At 39.6% G+C, this 23,135-nt stretch overlaps 2 protein-coding genes across 3 annotated transcripts in view; one reads left to right on the top strand and one right to left on the bottom strand.

Moving 5' to 3' along the window:
• The first annotated feature begins 2,922 nt into the window (after window positions 1–2,922).
• wdr4 (WD repeat domain 4) lies at window positions 2,923–20,525 on the top strand. Its single transcript, XM_056464875.1, has 11 exons — window positions 2,923–3,030; window positions 3,589–3,657; window positions 3,923–4,069; window positions 13,983–14,139; window positions 15,472–15,584; window positions 15,663–15,723; window positions 15,839–15,934; window positions 17,697–17,761; window positions 18,374–18,560; window positions 19,278–19,350; window positions 20,039–20,525. Exons 1-11 carry the CDS (start codon window positions 2,948–2,950, stop codon window positions 20,224–20,226), a joined length of 1,239 nt encoding a protein of 412 aa, XP_056320850.1. The 5' UTR covers window positions 2,923–2,947; the 3' UTR covers window positions 20,227–20,525.
• Window positions 20,526–20,611: 86 nt separating this feature from the next.
• The window catches only part of pde9aa (phosphodiesterase 9aa), a 60,364-nt gene continuing 57,840 nt past the window's right edge, over window positions 20,612–23,135 (bottom strand). For both annotated transcript variants that reach the window (XM_056464873.1, XM_056464874.1), the window contains 4 exons: window positions 22,355–22,483; window positions 22,159–22,254; window positions 22,009–22,064; window positions 20,612–20,875 (listed from right to left, as the gene is read on the bottom strand). In XM_056464873.1, coding sequence (XP_056320848.1) covers window positions 22,014–22,064; window positions 22,159–22,254; window positions 22,355–22,483 — 276 coding nt within the window. In that variant the 3' untranslated portion in view covers window positions 20,612–20,875; window positions 22,009–22,013. The remainder of the gene's footprint in view (window positions 20,876–22,008; window positions 22,065–22,158; window positions 22,255–22,354; window positions 22,484–23,135) is intronic.

A 23,135-nucleotide genomic window follows, 5' to 3' on the forward strand; every position in this document is an offset into this window, starting at 1 on the left:
TAGATAGATAGATAGATAGATAGATAGATAGATAGATAGATAGATAGATAGATAGATAGATAGATAGATAGATAGATAGATAGATAGATAGATAGATAGATAGATAGATAGATAGATAGATGTCTATTGAATTTGTGATTAAACATGTTTGCACAAACCATAAATTAAGAGAGATAGGAAAAACAAGCATTAAAAAATAAAATGGTGCTTCAAAGCACTCAAGGTGGTTCCTGGTCATTCTTAATAAGAGGGTTTCTCAGAGAACTGCTACTTTTGAAATGGTGCCTAGAGGTTCTTTAGAGGGTTCCGCCCGCGTGGCAATGTGAAGAACCCCAAAAAGTGCTTCCATGAACTTTCAATTTTACAATGTTAATAAGAGGGTTCGTCCACGAACCATTGAAGTTCCTCAAAGAACTGCCCTTTTTTAAAATGGTGCCTAGAGGTTCTTTAGAGGGTTCCGCCGGTGTGGCAATGTGAAAAACCCCAAAAAGTGCCTCCAGGAACCTTTAATTTTTACAGTGTACATACTGCATAAACATATCATTATTATATAACCCTATTATACATTTCTGTGTTTAGTGACCACTAAAGTGTAGAACTGACCGCTACAATAAAAAAAGAAGAAAAAAAAGATTCACAACGAATATTTCTCCATTAATGCATTTTCAGAATTCACCATAATAGCAGAATATGCACTGAAGACCGATCACCATGTTGTTTATCCTTTATTTTATATGAATTTAAAAGCATAACCTATGGGCTGTGAATCATGCAGACCAGAAACAATGCTAGAAATATTAGGGATAATAATGGATATATAGGATAATAATTTTGTTGGTTTTTTACACTAAAGGAAATGTGCAGTAGTGCACCTTTGACTTTTAGTGCTCATATGCTAACTGGCATGTCATTTCACCTTCACGACAAAATTAGACAGAAGAAAATAAAACACATTCCAGCAGAAGCAACAACTGGTATCAGAGACCACATTCCTCCGAACTATTTCAACCTCAATTTCCATCAAGATCTGAAGTACAAAACTTTCCGCCCCCAAATGAAAGGCAGATGTTATATTAAAACAGAAATGACACGCATATAAGGAAGATTTACCTTTGTTGGACTTTTTGGGCTTCTTGCTGTCCCCAGATTTCGAGCTGAAAGCAGCAGCATTAGGAGCTCTACAGAAGGAACTCCAGCTCTCCGTCTGAGTACACTGACAGCAAAATACAGAGGCTTAAACCAGATTTCAAAACACAATGCAAATTTCTACTCACAATCACAACCTTTACACTATAGTGCGGTTCATTTAAGTAAAAAAAAGTTTGATGTGATGTCAAATTAACAATACAGCAAAACAGTACAGAGTGTTCTCAAGGGAAGACTGGTTTTTCAGGAGGCATTCAAACAAATATATTAAGGCAATTTCTATCTACACTTTATGAAAATATAACAATCAAACATGAAAAATACTATGGTAATTTATAGTAAAGACTAGTGTTTTGAACCAAACAATAGTTAAGTACTTGAATTAATTTGTTGTGGTAATTCTATACACGCGGTGTTAAAGCTGTAATATAATCAAATTCATATATAATACTAATATATTATACTACACCACAGTATATTACAATATTTATTGCAGTTCATAAGATTAATACTACACTATGCTAGCAATTATTAACAAAGACTTTAAATACATTATAATACACTTTACTGTGGTAGGAGTAAATGACACTGCAGTATTTACTATACATTCATTTTTTATGTGGGATAAAATAAGCATCAAATATTTAAGAAAATAAATATTTAATCTATAATGCATTATAACTGATCAATACCCGAGTAAATGCCTTTTTTAATACTAGAAATACTTCATGTAAATAATGTCGTGCGTGTAAATTCAGGACAATGGGCATTCATGCGTCTAGTCAGTGGATTAAATGCTCCAGTGATTTAACATTAGAGCTGTCTTAGCGTGTGTTCACAAAAACACTCGTATATGTCGCGGTGTTCCGTTAAAACAAGAAAAAATACAAGGTATAATACATGTAAATGCGTAATAACGTGCAGGCATTTTCTCGAAAATGTCGAAAAAGTGGTGTTATTTACCCTGAGAGATCCGAGCCGTCCTACCCTGAGCAAAGAGGCTGCCATCTTTACTGCAGAAACCTATGGAGAGAAAAAAAAAACAGCTGCATGAATCACCAGTGTTGACAATTATGTAATTATAAATATTTAACATCGTCAATAAAACATTCGTTTAACCACTGTTTAGAAATATGAAACTGCAGCTTACATAAACATTTACATCGGAACTGTTATTTATAGTGGAAACAGCACAGAAATAAAACGTTTGCATACAGTAACGTACAGCTCACGTTAGCACATTAATGTTTCTTATGTACATCATAAATAATAATAATAAAATAAAAAGGTCATACAGTCTGTTTATGAAAATTACCTAGATTGTATTTTTGTGCAGATCTCAATGACACCAATAAAACATTACCTGTTTGAAATCTTCAAATCAAAAATATACTTTGAGAAATCGCAACAAACGACAGTTTAAAATCCCAAGAAAGATTGCAGAAAAGTAAAAAAGTGTAAAGTGACAAGTGTGTTGCACAGAAGCACATTAAAGTACCGCCCTTGCATAACCATAACGAACACACCCCCTCCTCCTCCTGAACATCAACTCAAATTACTGTAATCATGTTCATTGAGAATTTGATGTTGTTTCTTATAGTCTAACGATGAAATATGTCAAGCGAAACAACATGCTAATAATTCATAACAATACTAAAGTATTAGGTTTAATAAAAGTGACTCTAAAATGAGTTTTTCGGTACACCCATAATGGAGGATTCGTCATGCCAGATTCCAGTGGTTTTACGTTAATGACGCATTAAATGTGCGACTGTCAGTTCGCACGTGAACAATACTCACCATGGCTGTTGTGTGTTCAAAAGCAGACTGGTTTGTTACAAGCTGTTCTACTACTTTGGTTGCCCTAAACCGTAAGCAGTCTGGGTGAGTGCTGTATTTTATACTGAATATTGTTTATTCATTTTAAGTATTTTTTTTAAGTATGGTATAGAATGTGACGTGTCAGCAAAATTTCTGCATTCACATTTGTAACTGCCCCTGACATGATGCTGTTACATGTTTACGTAATGAATTTGGGGGGTTTGGATCCCATATTTATGGGGTTTTGCATATATAATTAATACTATACTTCAAAGTTTGCATAATTCATTTTCCATTTGATTTCTGCATTTTTAGATTTAAATGTTGCTCTTTTTTTTTCGTAATAATAATGTTTAATTCTATTTATCTTCAGTCCTCTTAATTCTATTCACATTTATTCACTGGAGCTTGTAATAGCAGTTCATTTGTATTGTTTTGTTAGTTTATACTATAGCTGAACTATTCTGTAGTTCATTCTTATCAAATGATTGTGTAATTAAATAGCTGTGACACTTTGTGGTTATACTTTGTCTTTCTTTGTATTGTCTGTTTGACACTTGTACTTTTGTTTTATTTTTGAAATGAAGCTATTTTTAACTACTCATTTACTATTTTGGATAGAGAGCCGTTTGTGTTTGACTGTTCCAAAGCTGAGAAAAAACCCAAAGAATCTGATGGTGATAACAAAAGGTAACTAATCTCTCTCTCTCTCTCTCTCTCTCTCTCTCTCTCTCTCTCTCTCTCTCTCTCTCTCTCTCTCTCTCTCTCTCTCTCTCTCTCTCTCTCTCTATATATATATATATATATATATATATATATATATATTGTGTTATTTGGTTATTTTTATATTTTTTATATGTGTTGTTGTATTCTTATGATTAAAACATTGACAGTAACTCAAACTCAAATGATTGCAAAAGTGTCTGTCTTATTCATACACATTTGTGTTTTGCAGTGCTGGGGAGGGATCAGAGGAGAAGGACAGTGACAGGATCCTTGCGTTTGCCATCTCAGCATCTGGAAAGCATGTAGTGCTTACGGATGATCACAAACGACTTGTTCTCTTCTGCACTGAGCCATCATGGAAGTGCATTAGTACACGGTAACAGCACACGCTCATTCCAGAGGGTATTTAAAGGGGGAAAGTTACACAAAAATGAAAATATACTGTAATATATACACCCTCACTTCATTCAAGATGTGGGTTTTTTTTCTTTCTTTAGTTGAGCATTAATAGCATAGTTCACCCAAAAATGAAAACCATCATTGTAACCATTGTAACCATTAACTTCTGTAGTAGGAACAAAAAATAATATTGAAGTCAGTGGTTACAGGTTTTCAGCATTCTTCAAAATATATTCTTTTGCGTTTAACAGAAGAAAGAAGCTCAGAAAGCTTTATAACAAAATCAATATTATGACATTTTGGGTGAACTGTCTCTTTAAGCCGAATCTGTGATCCTTGGTGGTTTGTAAACTGCAGGTCAACAGATACTGACTTTTTGAGAGTTAAAAAAACATATACAGGCAAAACACAATTAATACAGTGGATTCTGATGATATTTTTGAGTTCTTGTGAAATGAATTGATCAGTCTGTACAAGAAACTGAACAGTATTTACAAATAGAGTGAAAGTCATTTGTATAAGTTTTGTCTTGATTTAAATTTGGTTTTATATTCACACATTCAGACTTTGTGTTCAATAAAATAGTGAAGCAGAATTTAAAATGGCTAAATACAGATTAATTAACATGATGTATTTTTATGACTACAACTTCATAATTAGAATTTTATTGTAATTGTGATTTTCATACAACGTAATTTGTTAGGTAGCTCTTTGACATCAGCACAACAAGGAATATAGAATAAAATAGTATAAAAAAGGTGCAGTAATAGTGCAGTAAAGCGTCAAGTGCAGGGGTTGTTCTCACCTTCAGTTCCTCAGCAGCTATGTACAGTATGTGAGTGTGTTTCTGCATGTGTTAGGTGGAGATACAGGCTACTGCTCCTGGAAAGAAACTGTTCCTATGTCTATGTGTTCGTGCCCTAGTTGTCCTGTATCTTTATATTGTATGTATATTCAATAAATAATAAATAAATTCTTACGTTTATATTTAATAAATTCAAATGTATCAGTGTCTGCTCTATATTATTAATTTTATTAAGAACTAACTGTAACTGTGTTTTAAAACAACTGATAAACACACATCTTTATGCAAGGTTGTGATGTCATCGTTTATGAGAGGAACCATCTACTAATTAGCTGTTTAAATCAGAACATTTTAATCTATTTTTAAGTATAATTAAATAAAAAAAATATATTGTGATTAATAAAAAAAATCTTATATGAATGCGTAATGTGAGTGTTGTGCTCTGTTAGAGGAGTAGTTGGCTAAAATGCTACTGTTTGTTTTTGAACAAAATGACAACTTGCAACATGGTCTCTATATTATTTAGCATGCTACTTGCTAAATACTTGCTGAAATCACATGCAAGTATGACTTCAAAACAACATTAGTACTTATTAATTCACTGTGGACAACGTTGAATTTTGATAGTTGAGTGCTAATATGATTTTCCTCTTTAAAATTTGTAAAAGAATACTTTTCTGACATTAAATTGAGAAGGTGAAAGTCTGAATGTGAGAACATATAACCAGCTTTTCCCTTCGGGAGGGGAACTTCAATGCTATGTAGAAACTTCCACTATGGGGATTTCGGCAGAATCCAATCATCTGAAAAAGTATATAAACCGGCCAATGAAATGCCAATGAGTTTGCAGCGTCAGCATGCACGGCTGACACTACTTATTATTAATCTTGTAATATAGGAGCTACACGTGCCAAGCTGAGGCATCCATTTCACCTCAGACCCTTTCACAAAGCTTCTGAAAGACTCAGGGTTTTCTCTGACTGTTACAACAGGGAGAGAGAGAGAGAACGAGAAAGCAGGCTGCTCTCAGACCCAAGGTGCTTAACATTAATATAAAATATATATATAAAAAATAGAAGAGTTTAAGAAAAAGAAAATTTACAGTATATACATTGCACATAATGTGGTCTAAAAAATATACATAGGTAATAAAATTGTAAACAATACAGTGACATTAAGGGCATATAGCAAATGAGTGCAAAGTAAACCAGAGTTGTGCAGATAAAGAACAGTATAGTGCAAAAAGAACTTGTAAACATGATAATTGTGATAAAGTGACAGTGTCATATTGGGAGGTAGTATGGAGTGTCTGCATAAAGTGACCAGTGCAGATGAGTGCGAGTGTGTGTGTGTGTGTGTGTGTGTGTGTGTGTGTGTGTGTGTGTGTGTGTATATGTGTGTCAGAGTCCAGAGGTGCGAGGGGAGGGAGCGGGGAGCAGAGCTGGGAGAGAGTTCAGCTTCCTGACAGCCTGATGGATGAAGCTGTCTTTCAGTCTGTTGGTCCTGGCCTGGAGACTGCGCAGTCTCTTCCCCGATGGCAGCAGACTGAAGAAGCTGTCCATTGGGTGGGTGGCATCTGCTGTTATGCAGAGGGCTTTACGGGTAAGACGTGTGCTGTAAATGTCCTGAAGTGGAGGGGAGAGAGACACCAATGATCTTCTCAGCTGTTCTCACTATGCGTTGAAGTGTTTTCCTGCAGGATGCGTTGCAGGTTCCAAACCACACAGTGATGCAGCTGGTCAGGATGCTCCCAATAGTGCCTCTGTAGAAGGTGTACATGATTGGGGCTGGTGCTCTTGCTCTTTTGAGTTTGCGGAGGAAGTAGAGATGCTGCTGTGTTTTTTTTTTTTTTTTTTTGTGCAGTGGAGTTTTTAGTCCAGGAGAGATCCTCAGTGATGTGTACACCAAGCGCTCCTTCCTCGGATGGTCACCCTCTCACTTGATGACACCAAGGTTCAGATGTCCATCGCTGCATCGGAGGATGGGCTGTCATTGTCTGATGAGGATTCGAACCCACTCCCTCCCTCCAGGATAGCGAGTGTAGCATCGGATCGGAAGCAGACATAACCGTGCTTTCCTGGGCTGCTTCAGGCGTGGGCCTGGAGGTTTATCCCCCAGCCCCGCGGCCAGACCGACTAGATGGGTGTTATGTGGAGGAGGTAAAGAAGGCAAGACCTTCTAAGCCTTCCGTTTCTTTCTTCCCGAAAGTCCACAGTAAGCTCACGCAGTCTTAGAGGGTGCCTTTCTCTGCTTGATCTGTGTGCGCCTTCGTCCTCGCCACCCTTGTTGGTGGAGCAGCCAGGGCGAGTCGATTCCACAGATTGAGAGTGACATTGCGGACTCGCGTGGTGGAGTCAGCCTTGTCTCCCTTCCAAGGCGTGTAGGTTATCTGCCTCCCTTTGAGCCAGAGCCCACACAGCCGCGGGCCAGGCTGCTTTCGCCCTGCACGCGATTGCTACTTACCAGCGCTAGCAAGCGCAGGCGCTGACCCAGCTGCGCCTGGGTGGTTCTGACCCAGGCTTGTTACATGAGCCCTGCACGACTGTGCTCTACGAACCACAAGACAGCTGTGTGTGCGCTGGGAAGGACGATGGCCACATTAGTGGTCCAGGAGCGCCACCTCTGGCTGAACCTGGCAGATATGCGCGAAGTTGACAAAGTTCGCTTTCTTAACTCACCCATATCCCAGGCTAGCCTGTTTGGTGACAGTGTCGGTGAATTCACCCAGGAATTCACGGCGGTGCTTTTGGATGCGATGGGCAAAATCTATCGGCAGGAACGTAAGACCGCTACCCGCCACCTCACAGGCAACCAGCGCTCCCCGCCCCAGGGTGCCGCTAAGTCTGGTAAACGGACCGCCCTCCCACTCTGTGCTGCCCCTCCACTGGTACGTCAGTGATTGTGCCGATGAAGCCATTAGCGAGGGCTCTGCCTGCCTGCCTGCCTGTTGGCTCATTTGTCACAATCAGATTCAGCTACACAATTCAATTCGCAAAACGATATCCCAAGTTTTTTACCAAGTTCACTGAGGGTGCCCTAGCATCCCTTCGGCTCGCAGGCATCAGCATACTCAATCATCTCGACTGGCTAATTTTAGCTCTCTCACGGGATTAATTGATTACGCACAGAGACGGGGTGCTTTGGCACCTCCACCTATTGGGGCTTCAGGTCAACCGAGCAAAGCGCAAACTCGCCTCCGTGCAGAGCATCTCTTTTCTCGGGTTGGAGCTGGACTCGATCACCACTGTCACTCCGCTGTGTCCTCAGCCTCTGGATGGACCCTCCATTTCTACAAGCCTGTGTGCCTCTAGAACAAGTGTCCAGGCATGTCATCGTTTTGACGGATGCCTACAGTTGCGCTAGGGGGCCGTTTGTTGCGAGCATACAGCTGTGGGTCCGTGGTAGGAACCTGGAGCTGTTGGCAGTGTTTCTCGCGCTGCGGCATTTTTTACCGGTGCTAGAGGGGAAACACGTGCTGGTCAGGACGGACAGCATGGCGATGTTGGCGTATATCAACCGCAAGGGAGGTATCCGATTTCGCCGCATGTCTCAGCTCGCTCACCGTCTGGTCACCCAGAGTTATACACAGTGTAATCGCTGCATCCCATTCTTCTCTGCCGAGTTCAACCGTGCAGTCGATGCGCTTAAACGGCAGTTTCGCCTGGGAAAATGGAGACTCTACCCCCGACTGTCCAGCTGTTATGGGTGCATCTAGTGCACTGGCTACACAGCTGGCCCCGGGGCGTGCGTAATACACATTTCTCCATTGAGCCTACTCACACAGATATGGTGTAAAATCAGGGAGGATGAGGAACAGGTCTGTTATTTCCTCTCTCTGACTCAATCGGACCTTTATTTCAGCTCTCTCTTTGGGATGGCTCCTCCCTGGCATATCCCCTGGAAGAAGCTTCTTCTGTGGGACAGGTACCGTTTTGCACCCGCGCCCAGATCTATAGAACCTCACGTGTGGTCCATAGTTGGAGTGCGGAAGACTTTGGTGACCTACCAATTAGGTGGTTAACGCCGTCACTCAGGCTAGAGCACCATTTACGAGGCATGCCAGCACCCTGAAGTGGAGTCTATCCGCTGTGTGGTTTACTTTCTTCGAGAAGAACCCCGAACATGCCAGATCAGTGTGATGCTATCTTCCGTCAGTTGGCTGGAGCTAAGGCTGTCCCCTCCACACTGAGGGGTGGGTGTTACAATCATCCCTGCTCTGAGGAAGTGGCGATGACGGTGCACTCGGAAAGCATCGTCTCATCATCCAGTTCCCAGAGGCACGAGATGTGGATATTAATTCTATCCTTTTCCTACAGTGTTCTTTTTGGACTATGTAGTGAACCTGCAAGCGCTGCCCATGGAGGAGGCAGACCCAGCCCCTTTATTGCTGTGTCCTGTTCACGCTTTGCGTAATATACGGACCGTACTCAGAGCTTAGATACTCTGGGCAGCTCTTTATCTGTTACGGTGATCTGCTGAAGAGAAGTGCTGTATCCAAACAGACGTTGGAACAAACCCACTGAACAGTGGATGTCATCTTCCTCGCTTATCAGAGCCAGGGCAAGCCGTGTCCCCCAGGAGTGAGAGCGCACTTCACTTGGAGCGCACATCCTCTTGGGCGTTAGCACGTGGCACCTCTCTAACAGACATTGTAGAGCTGCAGGCTGGGCGATACCTAATACATTTGTGAGATTTTTTTATAATCTTTGAGAGGAGCCGATTTCTTCATGTGTGCTGGAAATCCCAGGTGAATGAGGAAATTTTGTTAGGTGTTGTAAAACGCTTGCTGCGCCTTTCTCTCTAACACAGAGATACGTGCGCTTTGTCAGTTGAGTTCCCCACTTGGCGAACCCTACAGAGTTCCTCCGAGGTCCCCAGCACCTGACTCAGTGGAGGAGTAAGGTGTTGACCTGTTATGTTGCTGGAATGCCTGCGGGTCAGCCCACGTTCTGGGTATAGGTGCCTGCTATGTGCGATTCCCATATGCTCACTAAACCACAACGTAGTTCCCCCTCCTAGGCGGGCTCGTGTCTTCCCACTAACCATCTCTTTTTCATACGAGTACTCCCCCTTCTGAGGGCTAGTCCATATGTCTTCTCGCCATCAGGTCTCCCCACTTGGCCAGCAGGTGGCCTCCACAGCGTCCTCCCTATCGGGACTGAACACTTTCCCCAACGTACTGTCGTATTAAAATTTCTTGAATTTATCTAGATGTATTACGGCTCCCGAAAAATATATCTAAATCTGTAAAGCTTTTTAGAAGTGAAATAAGGGACCGGTAACACGTTGGAAGGCCGTGCCTCTGCTGATGCAGGTGCGCTCACGCTCTTGGCTTGTCATAACATCACATCAGGGACAAGGTGAGGTTCAATTATTGTGGCTTTTTCCATAGATTTATCCAAAGTGGAAGTTTTCCACATAGCATTGAAGTTCCCCTCCCAAAGGGAAACGCTTCGGTTAAGGTAATCCTCGTTCCCCGAGGGGGTGAACAGAAATGCTATGTTCCTTCACCACAATAAATGCCCCTTAGCCCCTGGGCGTGAAAAGCTCTTCAGCTAGAAAAGGATGCCTCAGCGTGCAGCGCTTATGGTACAAGATTAATTATAAATAGCACCAGCTGTGCATGCTGATGCTGCCAGCTCATTGGCATTTCATTTTCCCATTTATATACTCTTTCTGATGATTGGATTCTGATAAAATCCCCTCAGTGGAAGTTTCCACATAGCATATCCATTCCCCCCCTCGGGGAATGAGGGTTAACCCTTAGTAACCATCTTGTATTCCAAGATGGTGACGATGGCCGCCTCCGTGTCGTGCTCTGCAGTAGTGTTTGTGTTTTTGTTATTTTGTCCTGTCTTGAATCACATTCTTACAATTAGTTTCACCAGAGACAAATTGTTGGACATTCAGGCACATATACCACCAAATATTTTTCCATACTTGGATTTATCGGATGTTCTGTTGGACATTGTAGTCGGCGGAGCCGCAGTGCTGCTCAAACGCTTTCAAGCGAGTAGACGAGGAAAGCGTGCAGGCGCGCTTGTGAAACTCAGACAGCGCGGATTTCGGACCGCGTTGCCTAGCATCCATCTGGCAAATCTCCGCTCTATACCCAACAAAATAGATGAACTCATTCTGCTCTCTCAGACAAACAGGGATTTTCTGCATTCAGCTGCTCTGTGTTTCACGGAAACCTGGCTGAACGACACCATTCCGGACAATCTTCACCTACCGGGCTATCAGCTGTTCAGATCGCGACGAAGAATCAACGCGGAAATCGTGCGGTGGCGGGACGTGCTTTTACACCAATGAAAGGTGGTGTACAGATGTAACAGTTTTAAAGAAGATGTGCTGTCCAGATCTTGAAGCACTGTTTATTAACTGTAAGCCTTTTTACTCCCCGCGTGAGTTCTGCTCGTTCATCCTCGTCAGTGTTTATATTCCTCCGCACGCGAGCCTGGCGATACAGAAACTAGCTGATCAGATCACGGTGATAGAGCAACAACACCCGGACTCTGTTTTAATCATTCTCGGGGATTTTAACAAAGCAAAACTATCCCGTGAACTGCCAAAATATAGACCGCATGTTACATGTGTCACAAGAGACTAACATATTGGATCACTGCTATACCACAATAAAGGATGCATACCGCTCCGTCCAACGAGCAGCTTTGGGACACTCTGAACATTGTTTGATTCATCTCATTCCAACCTACAGGCAGAAACTGAAAACAGCCAAACCTGTATTAAGATCTGTGAAAAGATGGACTAACGAAACAGAGCGGGATCTACAAGCCTGTTTTGACCTCACTGACTGGAGTGTTTTTGAAGCTGCTGCAAACGATCTGGATGAACTCGCAGAGACTGTAACATCTTATATCAGTTTCTGTGAAGACGTGTGCATTCCTACCAGGACTTAACTCGCATACAACAATGACAAACCATGGTTCACTGTAAAACTCAGACAGCTACGTCAGGCCAAGGAGGTTGCTTACAGAAATGGGGAGAGGGCCTTGTATAAGCAGGCCAAATACACACTGGAAAAGGAGATCAGAGTCGCAAAAAGGAACTATTCTGAGAAACTAAGGAGTCAGTTATCTATCAGCGTCTCCGCATCCGTGTGGAAAAGCTTGAAAAACATCACAAACTACAAGACACCATCCCCCAGCATTGTAGACAATGAACGACTTGCAAACGACCTGAATGAGTTTTACTGCCGGTTTGAGAAAACCCCCCACACCCACTCTGAACTGCTCTTCACGCCACCATTAACACCTCCACCACCCCCCGCCTCCCCCATACCTGCACTTCAGTTCAGTGAAGATGAGGTGCACCAGGTCTTCCAGAAACAGAAGAGGAAAAAAGCACCAGGCCCAGATTTTATAACACCAGCCTGTTTAAAATCCTGTGCTGACCAACTGGCCCCCATCTTCACCCTAATCTTCAACAGATCACTGGAGCTGTGTGAAGTGCCCTCCTGCCTCAAACGCTCTACTATCATCTTCATCCCAAAGAAACCCAAACTTACAGGACTAAATGACTACAGACCGGTGGCGCTAACATCTGTGGTCATGAAGTCTTTTGAAAAACTGGTACTGGCCCACCTGAAAGGACATCACTGAACCCTCACTGGACTCTCTTCAGTTTGCGTACAGAGCAAACAGGTCTGTGGATGATGCAGTAAATATGGGACTGCGTTATGTTCTGCAACACCTAGACAGACCAGGGACCTATGTGAGGATCTTGTTTGTTGACTTCAGCTCGGCGTTTAACACTATCATTCCAAAACTTCTCCTGCCCAAATTAACTCTGCTCTCTGTGCCCACCTCTGTCTGTCAGTGGATCAACAGCTTCCTAACGGACAGGCAGCAGCTGGTGAAGCTGGGAAAATTCTCATCTAGTATCCGCACAATCAGCACTGACGCCCCCCAGGGGTGTCTCCTCTCCCCACTGCTCTTCTCCCTGTACACGAATGACTGCACTTCAAAAGACTCCTCTGTGAAGCTCTTGAAGTTTGCAGATGACACCACACTTATCGGCCTCATTCAGGACGGTGACGAGTCTGCTTAAAGACAGGAGGTTAAGGAGTTGGCTGTCTGGTGTAGTCACAACAACCTGGAGCTCAACACGCTCATAACAGTGGAGATGATGGTAGACTTCAGGAGAAACCCCCCTGCTCTCCCCCCACTGAGAATCATGGACAGCATTGTGGCAGCAGTGGAGTCATTCAGGTTCCTGGGCACCACCATCTCTCAGCACCTGAAGTAGGACACTCACATTGACTCCATTGTCAAAAAAGCTCAACAGAGGCTGTACTTTCTTCGTCAGCTGAGGAAGTTTAACCTCCCAAAGGAGCTGCTGAAACAGTTCTACACCTCCATCATTGAATCAGTCATCTGCACATCAATAACTGTCTGGTTTAGCTCAGCTACTAAATACGATCTCCAAAGACTACGTCGAAGACTACATTATGCTGAACGAATCACGGGCACAACCCTTAATACTCCCCAAAACTGTACTTATCCAGAGCGAGCAAAAGGGCTGCCAAAATCACTCTGGACCCCTCACACCCAGCACACTGCCTCTTTGAACTTTTACTTTCTGGTCGACGCTACAGAGCACTGTGCACCAGAGCAGCATGACACAGAAACAGTTTCTTTCCTCAGGCAATCCATCTTATGAACACTTGATGATAATAATTGTGGAACCAACATCACTACTTGCTATACACTTTTATACACATATACACTTATTTAACAACACGCTTTACATGGCAATTTGCACATAACAGCTGCTCATATAACATTGTATATAGTAATATAGCTGTACATACACTTGTCAATTTGTATATTTGCCTTGACTAGTTACTTGAATTTTTAAAAATATATATTTATTATCTGTTTTTTTGTCCTCTGTAATGCTGTTGCACTGTAGAAGCTCTGTCACGAAAACAAATACCTCGTATGTGTGAACATAGCTGGCAATAAAGCTCTTTCTGATTCTGATTACCCCACTACATGAGTGAATGATGACCGATCCTGTAATGCTAGTTTCTCTGTGTACACATGTGATTGTCCACTTGCAGGTGGGTTGTGCGGCGATGCACTTCTCTTGCATTTACTCAGGCTGAGGATGAAGTCTTTGTGGCTGATAAGTCTGGAGATGTGTATTCATTCTCCATTCTGGAGCCACAGAAAGTAGGAGAGCTGAAGCTGGGACATCTCTCCATGCTACTGGATGTGGTATGTCTGCATTAGAACAATGTGAGGAAAAATAAAAATGATTAAAATAATTATTTAGGTTATTTAAATGACATTTTTAATGCAGCAAATATTGAAAAACTTTGTAAATTTTGATGATAAAAGTGTTATTAAATGTTATTTAACATTTTTATAGCTTTGAATTTATCTAATTTATTCTTACTGAAATCAAGCAAAAATATGAATAATCCAATTTTAATTGCACATTTCTGAAATTAATGGCTAAATAACTAATGAATATGATTTATTGCTTTTAAAAAGACAGATCACTACAGAAGAAAAAAGACTAAATGGTTGAAATAATTTTAATAAAATGCCAGTTTATAATTTTGGAAGTTAAACAGTCAAATAACACTTTTATTTTCCATTTAAGCGTTTCCAATTTTTCATTTACCCCAAAATGAAATCGTTGTCACCATTTTCAACAATTTGTTCATCTCTGGAACACAACTGGAGATAATTTTAAGTCAATCTGAAAGATTTCTGTTGCTCCATTCAAAGCCGATTGTCCACGCTATTGTCCATCCTATTATATTGACCATTTGACATTAACGCTAACATATGGCCTGTCTACGTCAGTTGCGCTGCTTCAATCCTGTTAATAAATTGTCTTACGTGGCCTAATGGGTTTAAATAGTAGTGGTGTCTATTAGGGATGGGGTAATGAAGCCAAATAGAGCACTGAGGCTTTCTCTTTACTGTTCTGAGAAAAGCTTTGAAGCTTTGAGAGCGTGTTGAGAACAGCGCCATCTAGTGCATACTTAAAATATAACTCCAAGGCTTGTGTTAAAAGGATAGCTCGCCCAAAACTCACTTTTTACTCTCCTTAGATTGGTTTCAAACCTTTATGATTTTCTTTTATTATTTTTAAACTCAAAATAAGATATTTTGATAAAGCTGAATGCCAGTAACATTTGACTTCCATAATAGCAAAAACAAATACTATGGAAGTCAATGGTTTCTGGTTTCTCGCTTTCTTCAAAATGCCTTATTTTGTGTTAAGCAGCATAAAGAACTACCACTTAATACAGGATGAACACAAACTTCGAATAAGAAATTTGTTGAACACACAGCAGCAGTTTGAGGACAAAAAAACCTGACAAATGTCTTGAAATACAACATCAGAACAGTGTCTGGAGGTTTGGTAACTGTTGTTTAAGCAGAATATTTAACTGTGGTCATTTCAATTATTAGTAAATAAGGCACACATAAGGTGATATATTTTCTAATTATTCATCAGCCCCTTGTCATATATTCGTTACGAGAAATGTGAGTGTAAAATTTAATTTCTTTTGCCTTTTTTTAAAAATTCAGACTCTTTCACCAGATGATAAATATATCATAACGGCTGACCGAGATGAGAAGATCAGAGTGAGTTTCCGGCGATCGCCCTACAACATCCAGGCCTTCTGTCTGGGCCACACTGAGTAAGTGTGGATCGTAGAAGGACAATGATGACGTCACACCTCAGATGTTGTTTGAACATGTTTGTTCTCTCCATGCAGATTTGTCAGTTCATTGCTTGTGCCTGCAGGACATCCTGACTGGCTTCTCTCAGGTTCAGGAGTAGGTGCTTTTCCATATTACGATTACAGTACTGTTTTTCTGTAGTCTTATGTTGAGCTCCTATGAGTGATATAAGTGTCATATTATAACAGAACTGACTTTGTTGTGTTGACAGGATGGCACAGTGAAAGTCTGGCATTATGAGACCGGTCGGCGATTACACAGTGTGGACTTGAGGAAATTCGGCCTTGACTCAGAAAACACAGAAAAGGTGCCGTACATTTGTTTGCAACAAGCACACATAAGACACAATGTTGTGTGTATATATATATATATATATATATATATATATATATATATATATATATATATATATATATATATATATATATATATATATATATATATATATATATAGTGCTGGGCCGTTATCGGCGTTAACGCGAGACTCTTATCGCACGATAAAAAAATAACGCCGTTAATCTATTCTCGAAGTTGGGTTGGGAGCTGAGTCTGTTCTATGCAAGCTATGATGACTTTCACCTTGATAATTTAGCGCGGATGTATACCTGACCGGTGAGCCGTCTGACAAACAAGTGCCCTTCTGAATCAAATCAGCGGGATGCCTGACTTTAACTGCAGTTCGGCAGTTTCACTTTAAGTCATGAACATTTCAATCATACGCCGTGACAAACTAGGGTATTAGACGCAAATAAGGAGCAAGGATTGGTGAGAGAGTTATGGAATTTATTAACGCTCGCCAAATGGAAAGAAAATAAAACTTCCGCATTTCTCGGTGTGTGTCTGTGTTTTGTGTGTGGTCCTTTACTGACAGCCGCCTGTGTCTTGGATCTTGTCGGAAAATATGGCGAAAAGTCCTATATGACTGTAATAGTTTGATTGCAGTGTTTACTTCAGTAATGCCTCTAATATATGCATACTCCACATGTCTTAATTCCATTTCAGTTCAGTTATGACTTTAGTCGCATTAAGGTAATCAAAAATCGCTGTTTACATGGTATACTCTTAATCACAGTATTGTTTTAATCATATTAAAATTGAATTAAAGTATTGTTGCCCATGTAAACATACTCAATGTTTGTGATGCATTTTGGAAACAGAAAATGAGCCCCTGGTCTAATGCGCCGCCTAGCTCGAGAAACCCGTTCTCAAATATTTATTATTTGGGTAGCACAAATATTCTGAATGCCTTCGGCAGAATTCAAATGAGCCATTTTAATCTAGATTAATTTCGAAATTAATCTAGATTTAAAAAATTAATCTATGCCCACCTATAATATATATATATATATATATATATATATATATATATATATATATATATATATATATATATATATATATATATATTAGTGGCGGGCCGTTAACGCGAAACTTAGCGCGCGATTAAAAAAAATATCGCCGTTAATCTATTCTCAAAGTTCTACGCAAGCTATGATGATTTTCACCTTGATATTTTAGCGCGGATGTATACCTGGCCGGTGCATCAGCAGGGTGCCCTTCTGGATCTTTCACTTACTTCGAAGACACTACTGACTATGTTTACATGGACATATGTAATCTAGTTATTTGCCTTAATAGACAATAATATAATTAAGGTGTTTACGTGAAGTGCTTTCATGTAAGAGTTTCCTGTAATTTTGGGTGACTTTAACTGCAGTTCGGCAGTTTCACATTCACTCATGAACATTTCATAGACGCAAATAAGGAGTAAGGACTGGTGAGAGTTACGGAATTTAATAACGCATGCTGAATGGAAAGAAAAAAAAAACTTCTGCATTCTGTGTGTGTGTGGTCCTTTACTGACAGCTGCGTGTGTGCTGAATGATGGACATTATTTCAGCCATGTAAACTTCACAATAGTAGTAGACATTTGCGTTTATTGCATGTATTTAAAATCACTTTTGTAAAATGATTGGATGAAAACAGCACAATAGGACATCTGCTCATTGAACTGTAGTTTTTATATCTGACACAAATGGCACTGTAACCATACCTCTTTTATTCTGCAGAGGTTTGCGGTCAGCAGGATCATCAGTTCACCAGATGGACAACATGTTGCTGTTCAGTGTGAGGGGTGCGTTTCATTTCATCACATTTTTCTGTTGATCATCATTCTAACTTTATTCTAGAAGACTCCTTTGTTAAAACTGAATCAAACAAGTATTAAAGGAACGCTCAATATCAGCTCATTTTACATCTCTCCTAGAGTTAAATAGATGAGTTTATTTTTTTTATTATTATTATTTTTTAATCCATTCGGCTGATCGCTGGTTGTGACGGGAGCACTTTTAGCTTAACTTAGCATAAATCATTGAATCAGATTAGACTATTAGCATCTCGCTTAAAGTTTTCAAAAAAGAATAGAGGATATATAGATCCTAGCCATTTTGACGTAGAAAATTATCTAATTTATATTTTCGTCTGTCTTAGTGCATGATATAACTACAGAAGAGTTCAGCTTTAAATGGGAACATTATCAAAACTTTGTTTCTTAAATAAGCGAGATGCTAATAGTCTAATCCAATCAAATGATTTATGCTAAGCTAAAAGTGCTCCTGCCAGACCCGGAGATCGGCTGAATAGATTGAAAAACTTTGACGACTAAGCCTATTTTAAAAAAAAGTGGAGTGTTCCTCCAAGATTACACATCTACCAGGCAGGAGTAATATCATCTGCATGTGTGTAGATTCCCCTCAGTTCAGCTGTTCGCTGTGGATTGTGGGACAGAGGGCCTCCTGAACCCTGCAGACACACTGACTCTTCCTCTCTCACCGTGGGATGTGACATTTGACTCGCAAAACCAGCTGTGGGTTTTGCTGGAGAGTGAAGACATGAATGTGCTCCTGTATCAACATTTTGAGCAGCACTGGAGGGTAAACTCATTTTTGAGTCATGTTAAATGCTGTTATGTATATTGGCTTGTTTATGTAAAGGATAATGTACATCTAAGGTAGCGATGACTGCTTTAAATGCTCTGCTTCATTAAGCTTCAAAACTTTTACAAATATTTTGTTTTGAATCAGGGTTTTTGGAGCATGTGTCAAAATGGCTTGGTGTCGTGACTTTAGTAAATGGAGCTTTGTTGCATCATAAATGTTTCGAAACATTTTAAAAATGTTATGGTTCACCCCCTATGGGTGTGATCTGTGTAATATAAAATCTGGCGGGTTTCTCAGATCGCCCTCCAGTGGTGAATCGCTGAACAGTCTTCATAGTTTTTACTTCATCTCAGAAAGCTTTTTACTAGTTTATAGATGTTTTAATAAGACATTTGTAAAAATAAAACATAATAATAGTTATTAATAGTCTCTTGTTAGCTTATTTGGCAGAGCCAACCATGGAACTAATGGTACATAAGCCTTGAAAATGTATAAAAGAATCGATATTATGCTGACACTTTAACGATATTAGAAAAGGTTTCAGCATTTACAGGTTGTGCTTTCAGTTAAAAGTTTGCAATATGTGTGAAAAGTCAATTCTAGTACATGTTTACGAGTTTTTTGTTGCATTTACATTGTTTTGACTATGATAAAAGACCAAGAGGTGGTAAAAGATTGTTAATAGATGGTTCTTATTGGTTGTGTTTACAGCTGTGTGACTCTGAGTGCCCTGAACTGAAGAGGATCACTGATGCATTACAGACTCAATGGCATCTCTTTAAAGGTAAGAAATAAAGATAATTCAGTGATAATTGAATTGTGAACCCATACACAACTTAAAAGCCTGTTTTGTCATATTTGATCAATTTTAACATCGGATGATCAGCTAAACCCTAATGCATAGTTCACCCAAAAATCAAAATGATCATCATTTACATCTCCTCCACTTTTATCAAAGCTGTTTTGTTTTTCTTCCGTTGAACATAAAAGAAGATATACGGAAGAATGCTGGACAACTACCCCAACATTCTTCAGAATATGTTGAACAGAAGAAAGACATTCATAAAACTTTAGAACCACTTGAGTGTGTGGAAATGGAGAGTACATTTCTTTTGTGAATGATACATAAAGTTGCTTACTAATCTAGGAAGCGTTCAACTTGATATATTAACAGTATAAAATATATATGGTTTAAAAAAAATGGGACAAGTCAAAAGCCAACTTAACTGGAACATATACAAATAATTAGGACATTTTGCTAAATAAACTGCTTTAATTGTCTGTCAGTGGACATTGAATTCACCAGGTTTCTTATCAAAGTTGTATATTTGAAAGGTTGACTTATGCAGTGGACCTATTATAAAATTGCCTATCTCTGATTAACTTTGTTTCTTTAAACCTTGTTATGAACACTTAAATACTAGAACACCCATCCCCCCCCCCCCCCCCCCCCCCCTGTGTTTTCTTTACAGATTCTGTGGAACTGGAAAGTCGGTTTAAACATCTTTATAAAGTGAACTTTGACAATATGGCATCTTATTTGCAAAAAAAACAGGAAAGACTAGACATGGAGAATAAGAAGAGAGCAGCAGCAAACGGCACGAAACCCAACAAAAAAAGTAAAACCGAGAGCGGCGCTGTGCCACATAGCACCAGCTGAGGCGAAGTTTGCTTTTAGTTTGACATGTTTCTATAATACTAATGTTATTTTTGTTAATTGACCATTATTTTATTTTGTTTTTCAGTAAAGACATTCAGACTTGGTTTCCGTTTCCGGAACAATAAGTTGCAATGCTGTGTTTTAACCGCTGGAGTCCGCTAGTCACGCTCAGACTGAGTAGTTAGTAGTTAGTCACCACGAACATCAAAATAGACGATGTATGTAAGCCATTAGTGCAGAAATTATTTTTGTACGATTTTGTGTGCTTTTGTAATCAAAAACATGACCTTCTCTACTGACTTGTTTACCATTGTGGAGATAGGGCAAACTCTGTCACATGAGTCCACCAGCAAGCAACAACCATCCAAACAACTTTTGAAGGACAGAATCAATTGGTTCTGTATAATGACTGTATAATGTACTGCGCTTAATGAGATCTAGGGTTTCAGTTTTTCATAAAGTTAGACTTTATTGTTTTCTGAATAAAAGTGACTAAAAATCTGTACATCCTGTATAATGTTTATACTTTTACAAAACCAAAATAAAACAACACAAATGGTCCATAGCTGAGCTGTACATGGTTCAACAATTCCCTGAATGATGCTTTGGAGAGACACTCATTTCCCACTTACTCTGATGGCGAATCCAGCTGAAAAAGACAAACAACAGGTATGTTTTGCTGTAAAGATCACAAAGATGGCTGTAAATTAACCAGTTATACAGTTAAATATACAGTTCACCCAAAAACGTTTATTTTGTTGAACACAAAAAAAGATATTTAGTAAAATGTTGACAACTGGTAGCCATTGATGCCATAGTATTACATTACTACTATCAGGGGCGTAGCGGACATTTTAAAAGTGGGGGGACAGCTGTATGAGATATTTTCTTATAATTATTAATCACCTGTTTCTAAATAGTCTGTCTCTAAAGGTGAGGGGGGACGGACCCCCGTCCCCCCTGTTGCTACGCCCCTGACTACTATGGATGTCAATAGTTACTGGTTTCCAAAATCAAGGTTGGAATATCAAGTAATTTTAAAAGGTTTATGAGAGACACTGGAGTCAGAACAGTTTACATTTTATTTGTCCAAGTCATAGAAATAAAAGGGATTTTTGATAGTCGCTTTAAATTATAGATACCATTTATAAAAATGTAACTTGTCTACCATATTTATCACATTGTTTCACCTCTGTTATATATAGTATTTGTTTTTCACCTCCATTTCATTCCTTTCATGCTTAACTGGTAGTCACCCAGGTCAAATTAATTCATGAGACTGTATGCATTATTAATATATACAGAAGAATATCCATTTTAGTAGCTTTGAATTTAAAATGACCACTTCAAAGACTGTCTGTTAAAAAGTTGACAGAAACAATCTAATATTTGTAAACCTATATCGAGCTATCAGATGTGAAATAATGAGCACTTCCTAGCCATCTAAACAGTAAGTACCTCAGATTATTTTATATTTTTATCTGAGGTAAGTTATTCATTGTTTTTCCTATAATGGCTATTAAAGCATGTCCTGCACAATGATATTCAATCTAAATCCATTTTAATATTATGCAAAGCACAACAGTGGCCTGTTTTTCCATTCAGCTTTTAAGTCAGGGGATTTGATATTTGTCTTTGAGCGGGAACCCTGCAGCATTTTTCTAAATATCTTCTCATGTTCTATAGAAAAAAATAAACCAGTTGAGGGTGAGTAAATGTTTCATTTTTTTGGTTAACTATCCCTCTTAATAGCAAGCAGTAGTACAATGTTTTGCCATTAACCTTCCTCATTTCTTTTTTCCACCTATTGTTAAATTATCCGTTTTCTTTTTCTGCACCTATGAAAAAACAAAAACAAGATGTGTAACAAAAACATGTAAATAGCAAGTGAGTTCCAAGAAAGCAAACTGCTACAAAAAGCCATCTGCTGACCTCGTTCATGGCGTCGTCTATCTGTTTGAGCTCCTCGTATCTGTCCCGGGACTCTCGCAAGGGCTGCACCATTACCTCCTCAATCTGAGGAAACAACTGGAACACAGAGAACAAACAGCTTGGCCTGCTGGGTTTGACCCAAACCAGTGTTTAATTTCTCCTTAAAGGACTCATGTTTTGTGCGTTCAGGTCTGACCTTCATCACTGTCTCGAACATGGGGATCAGGACAAACTTGATGAAGCCGATCTGAGCGGTGGGTTTGGTCACTTTCTCTCGGTCCATGAAAGGAGCCACAGGTAAACCTTCTGCCTTCTCTCGATCACTCTGGTGGACACAAATCACAATTTTGACAAACACATTAGTCTAAACAGAAATAATAGACAGAATAACTGTCAACTCTCTGGATATTCTCCTGTATTTTACCTTATTATCCAGCCATCATCCTGTTTCAGTAGGCCTATTTTCTCATTTTACTCCTATATGTGGTAGTAAAAACAACACGTGGCTGATCCTCCCAGCCACTAAACCACCTTACTCTCAAATGTTCAATGCTTCATTTTATTTTGACTTGAAAGCACTTAAATTAATATAAAACTGTCCACATTCCCTTCCTTTCTACTAAAGCCATGCGTAGTCGCCTTTCTTATGCAATTTTTGAATCAGTCAATTCATGTAAATCCATACAAAAAAAAAATTATAATTTCAATGGTAAAAAAACGTAAAATTCTACAGAAACTGTAAATTGGTTAAGAGTATGTTTCCTTAAAGGTGCAGTATGTGTGGTTGAACTAGGTATTGCACACCAGGTTCAAAACACACGCAAGCACAGGTTGTCAGATTGACGACACCAACAGGAGCAAGCCTGACTGTCGAGCCTAAAGACTGTTCTAACTAAAAGCAATGGCACGTGATAGAAGGAATATTTTCCATATTTTTGTTCTCGCCAACACCTGAAATTTAGATTTTAGAAACGGCT

Source organism: Danio aesculapii, chromosome 9, assembly GCF_903798145.1.
Source record: "Danio aesculapii chromosome 9, fDanAes4.1, whole genome shotgun sequence".
In the NCBI taxonomy this organism is placed as follows: domain Eukaryota; kingdom Metazoa; phylum Chordata; class Actinopteri; order Cypriniformes; family Danionidae; genus Danio; species Danio aesculapii.

Bases quoted from the DNA above. Each gene is read 5' to 3' on its own strand.
- wdr4 (XM_056464875.1), top strand. From the start codon at position 2,948: ATGGCTGTTGTGTGTTCAAAAGCAGACTGGTTTGTTACAAGCTGTTCT. The intron at 14,140-15,471 runs GTATGTCTGCAT...TTAAAAATTCAG, and splicing joins TCTCCATGCTACTGGATGTG to ACTCTTTCACCAGATGATAA. The intron at 17,762-18,373 runs GTGCGTTTCATT...GCATGTGTGTAG, and splicing joins GTTGCTGTTCAGTGTGAGGG to ATTCCCCTCAGTTCAGCTGT.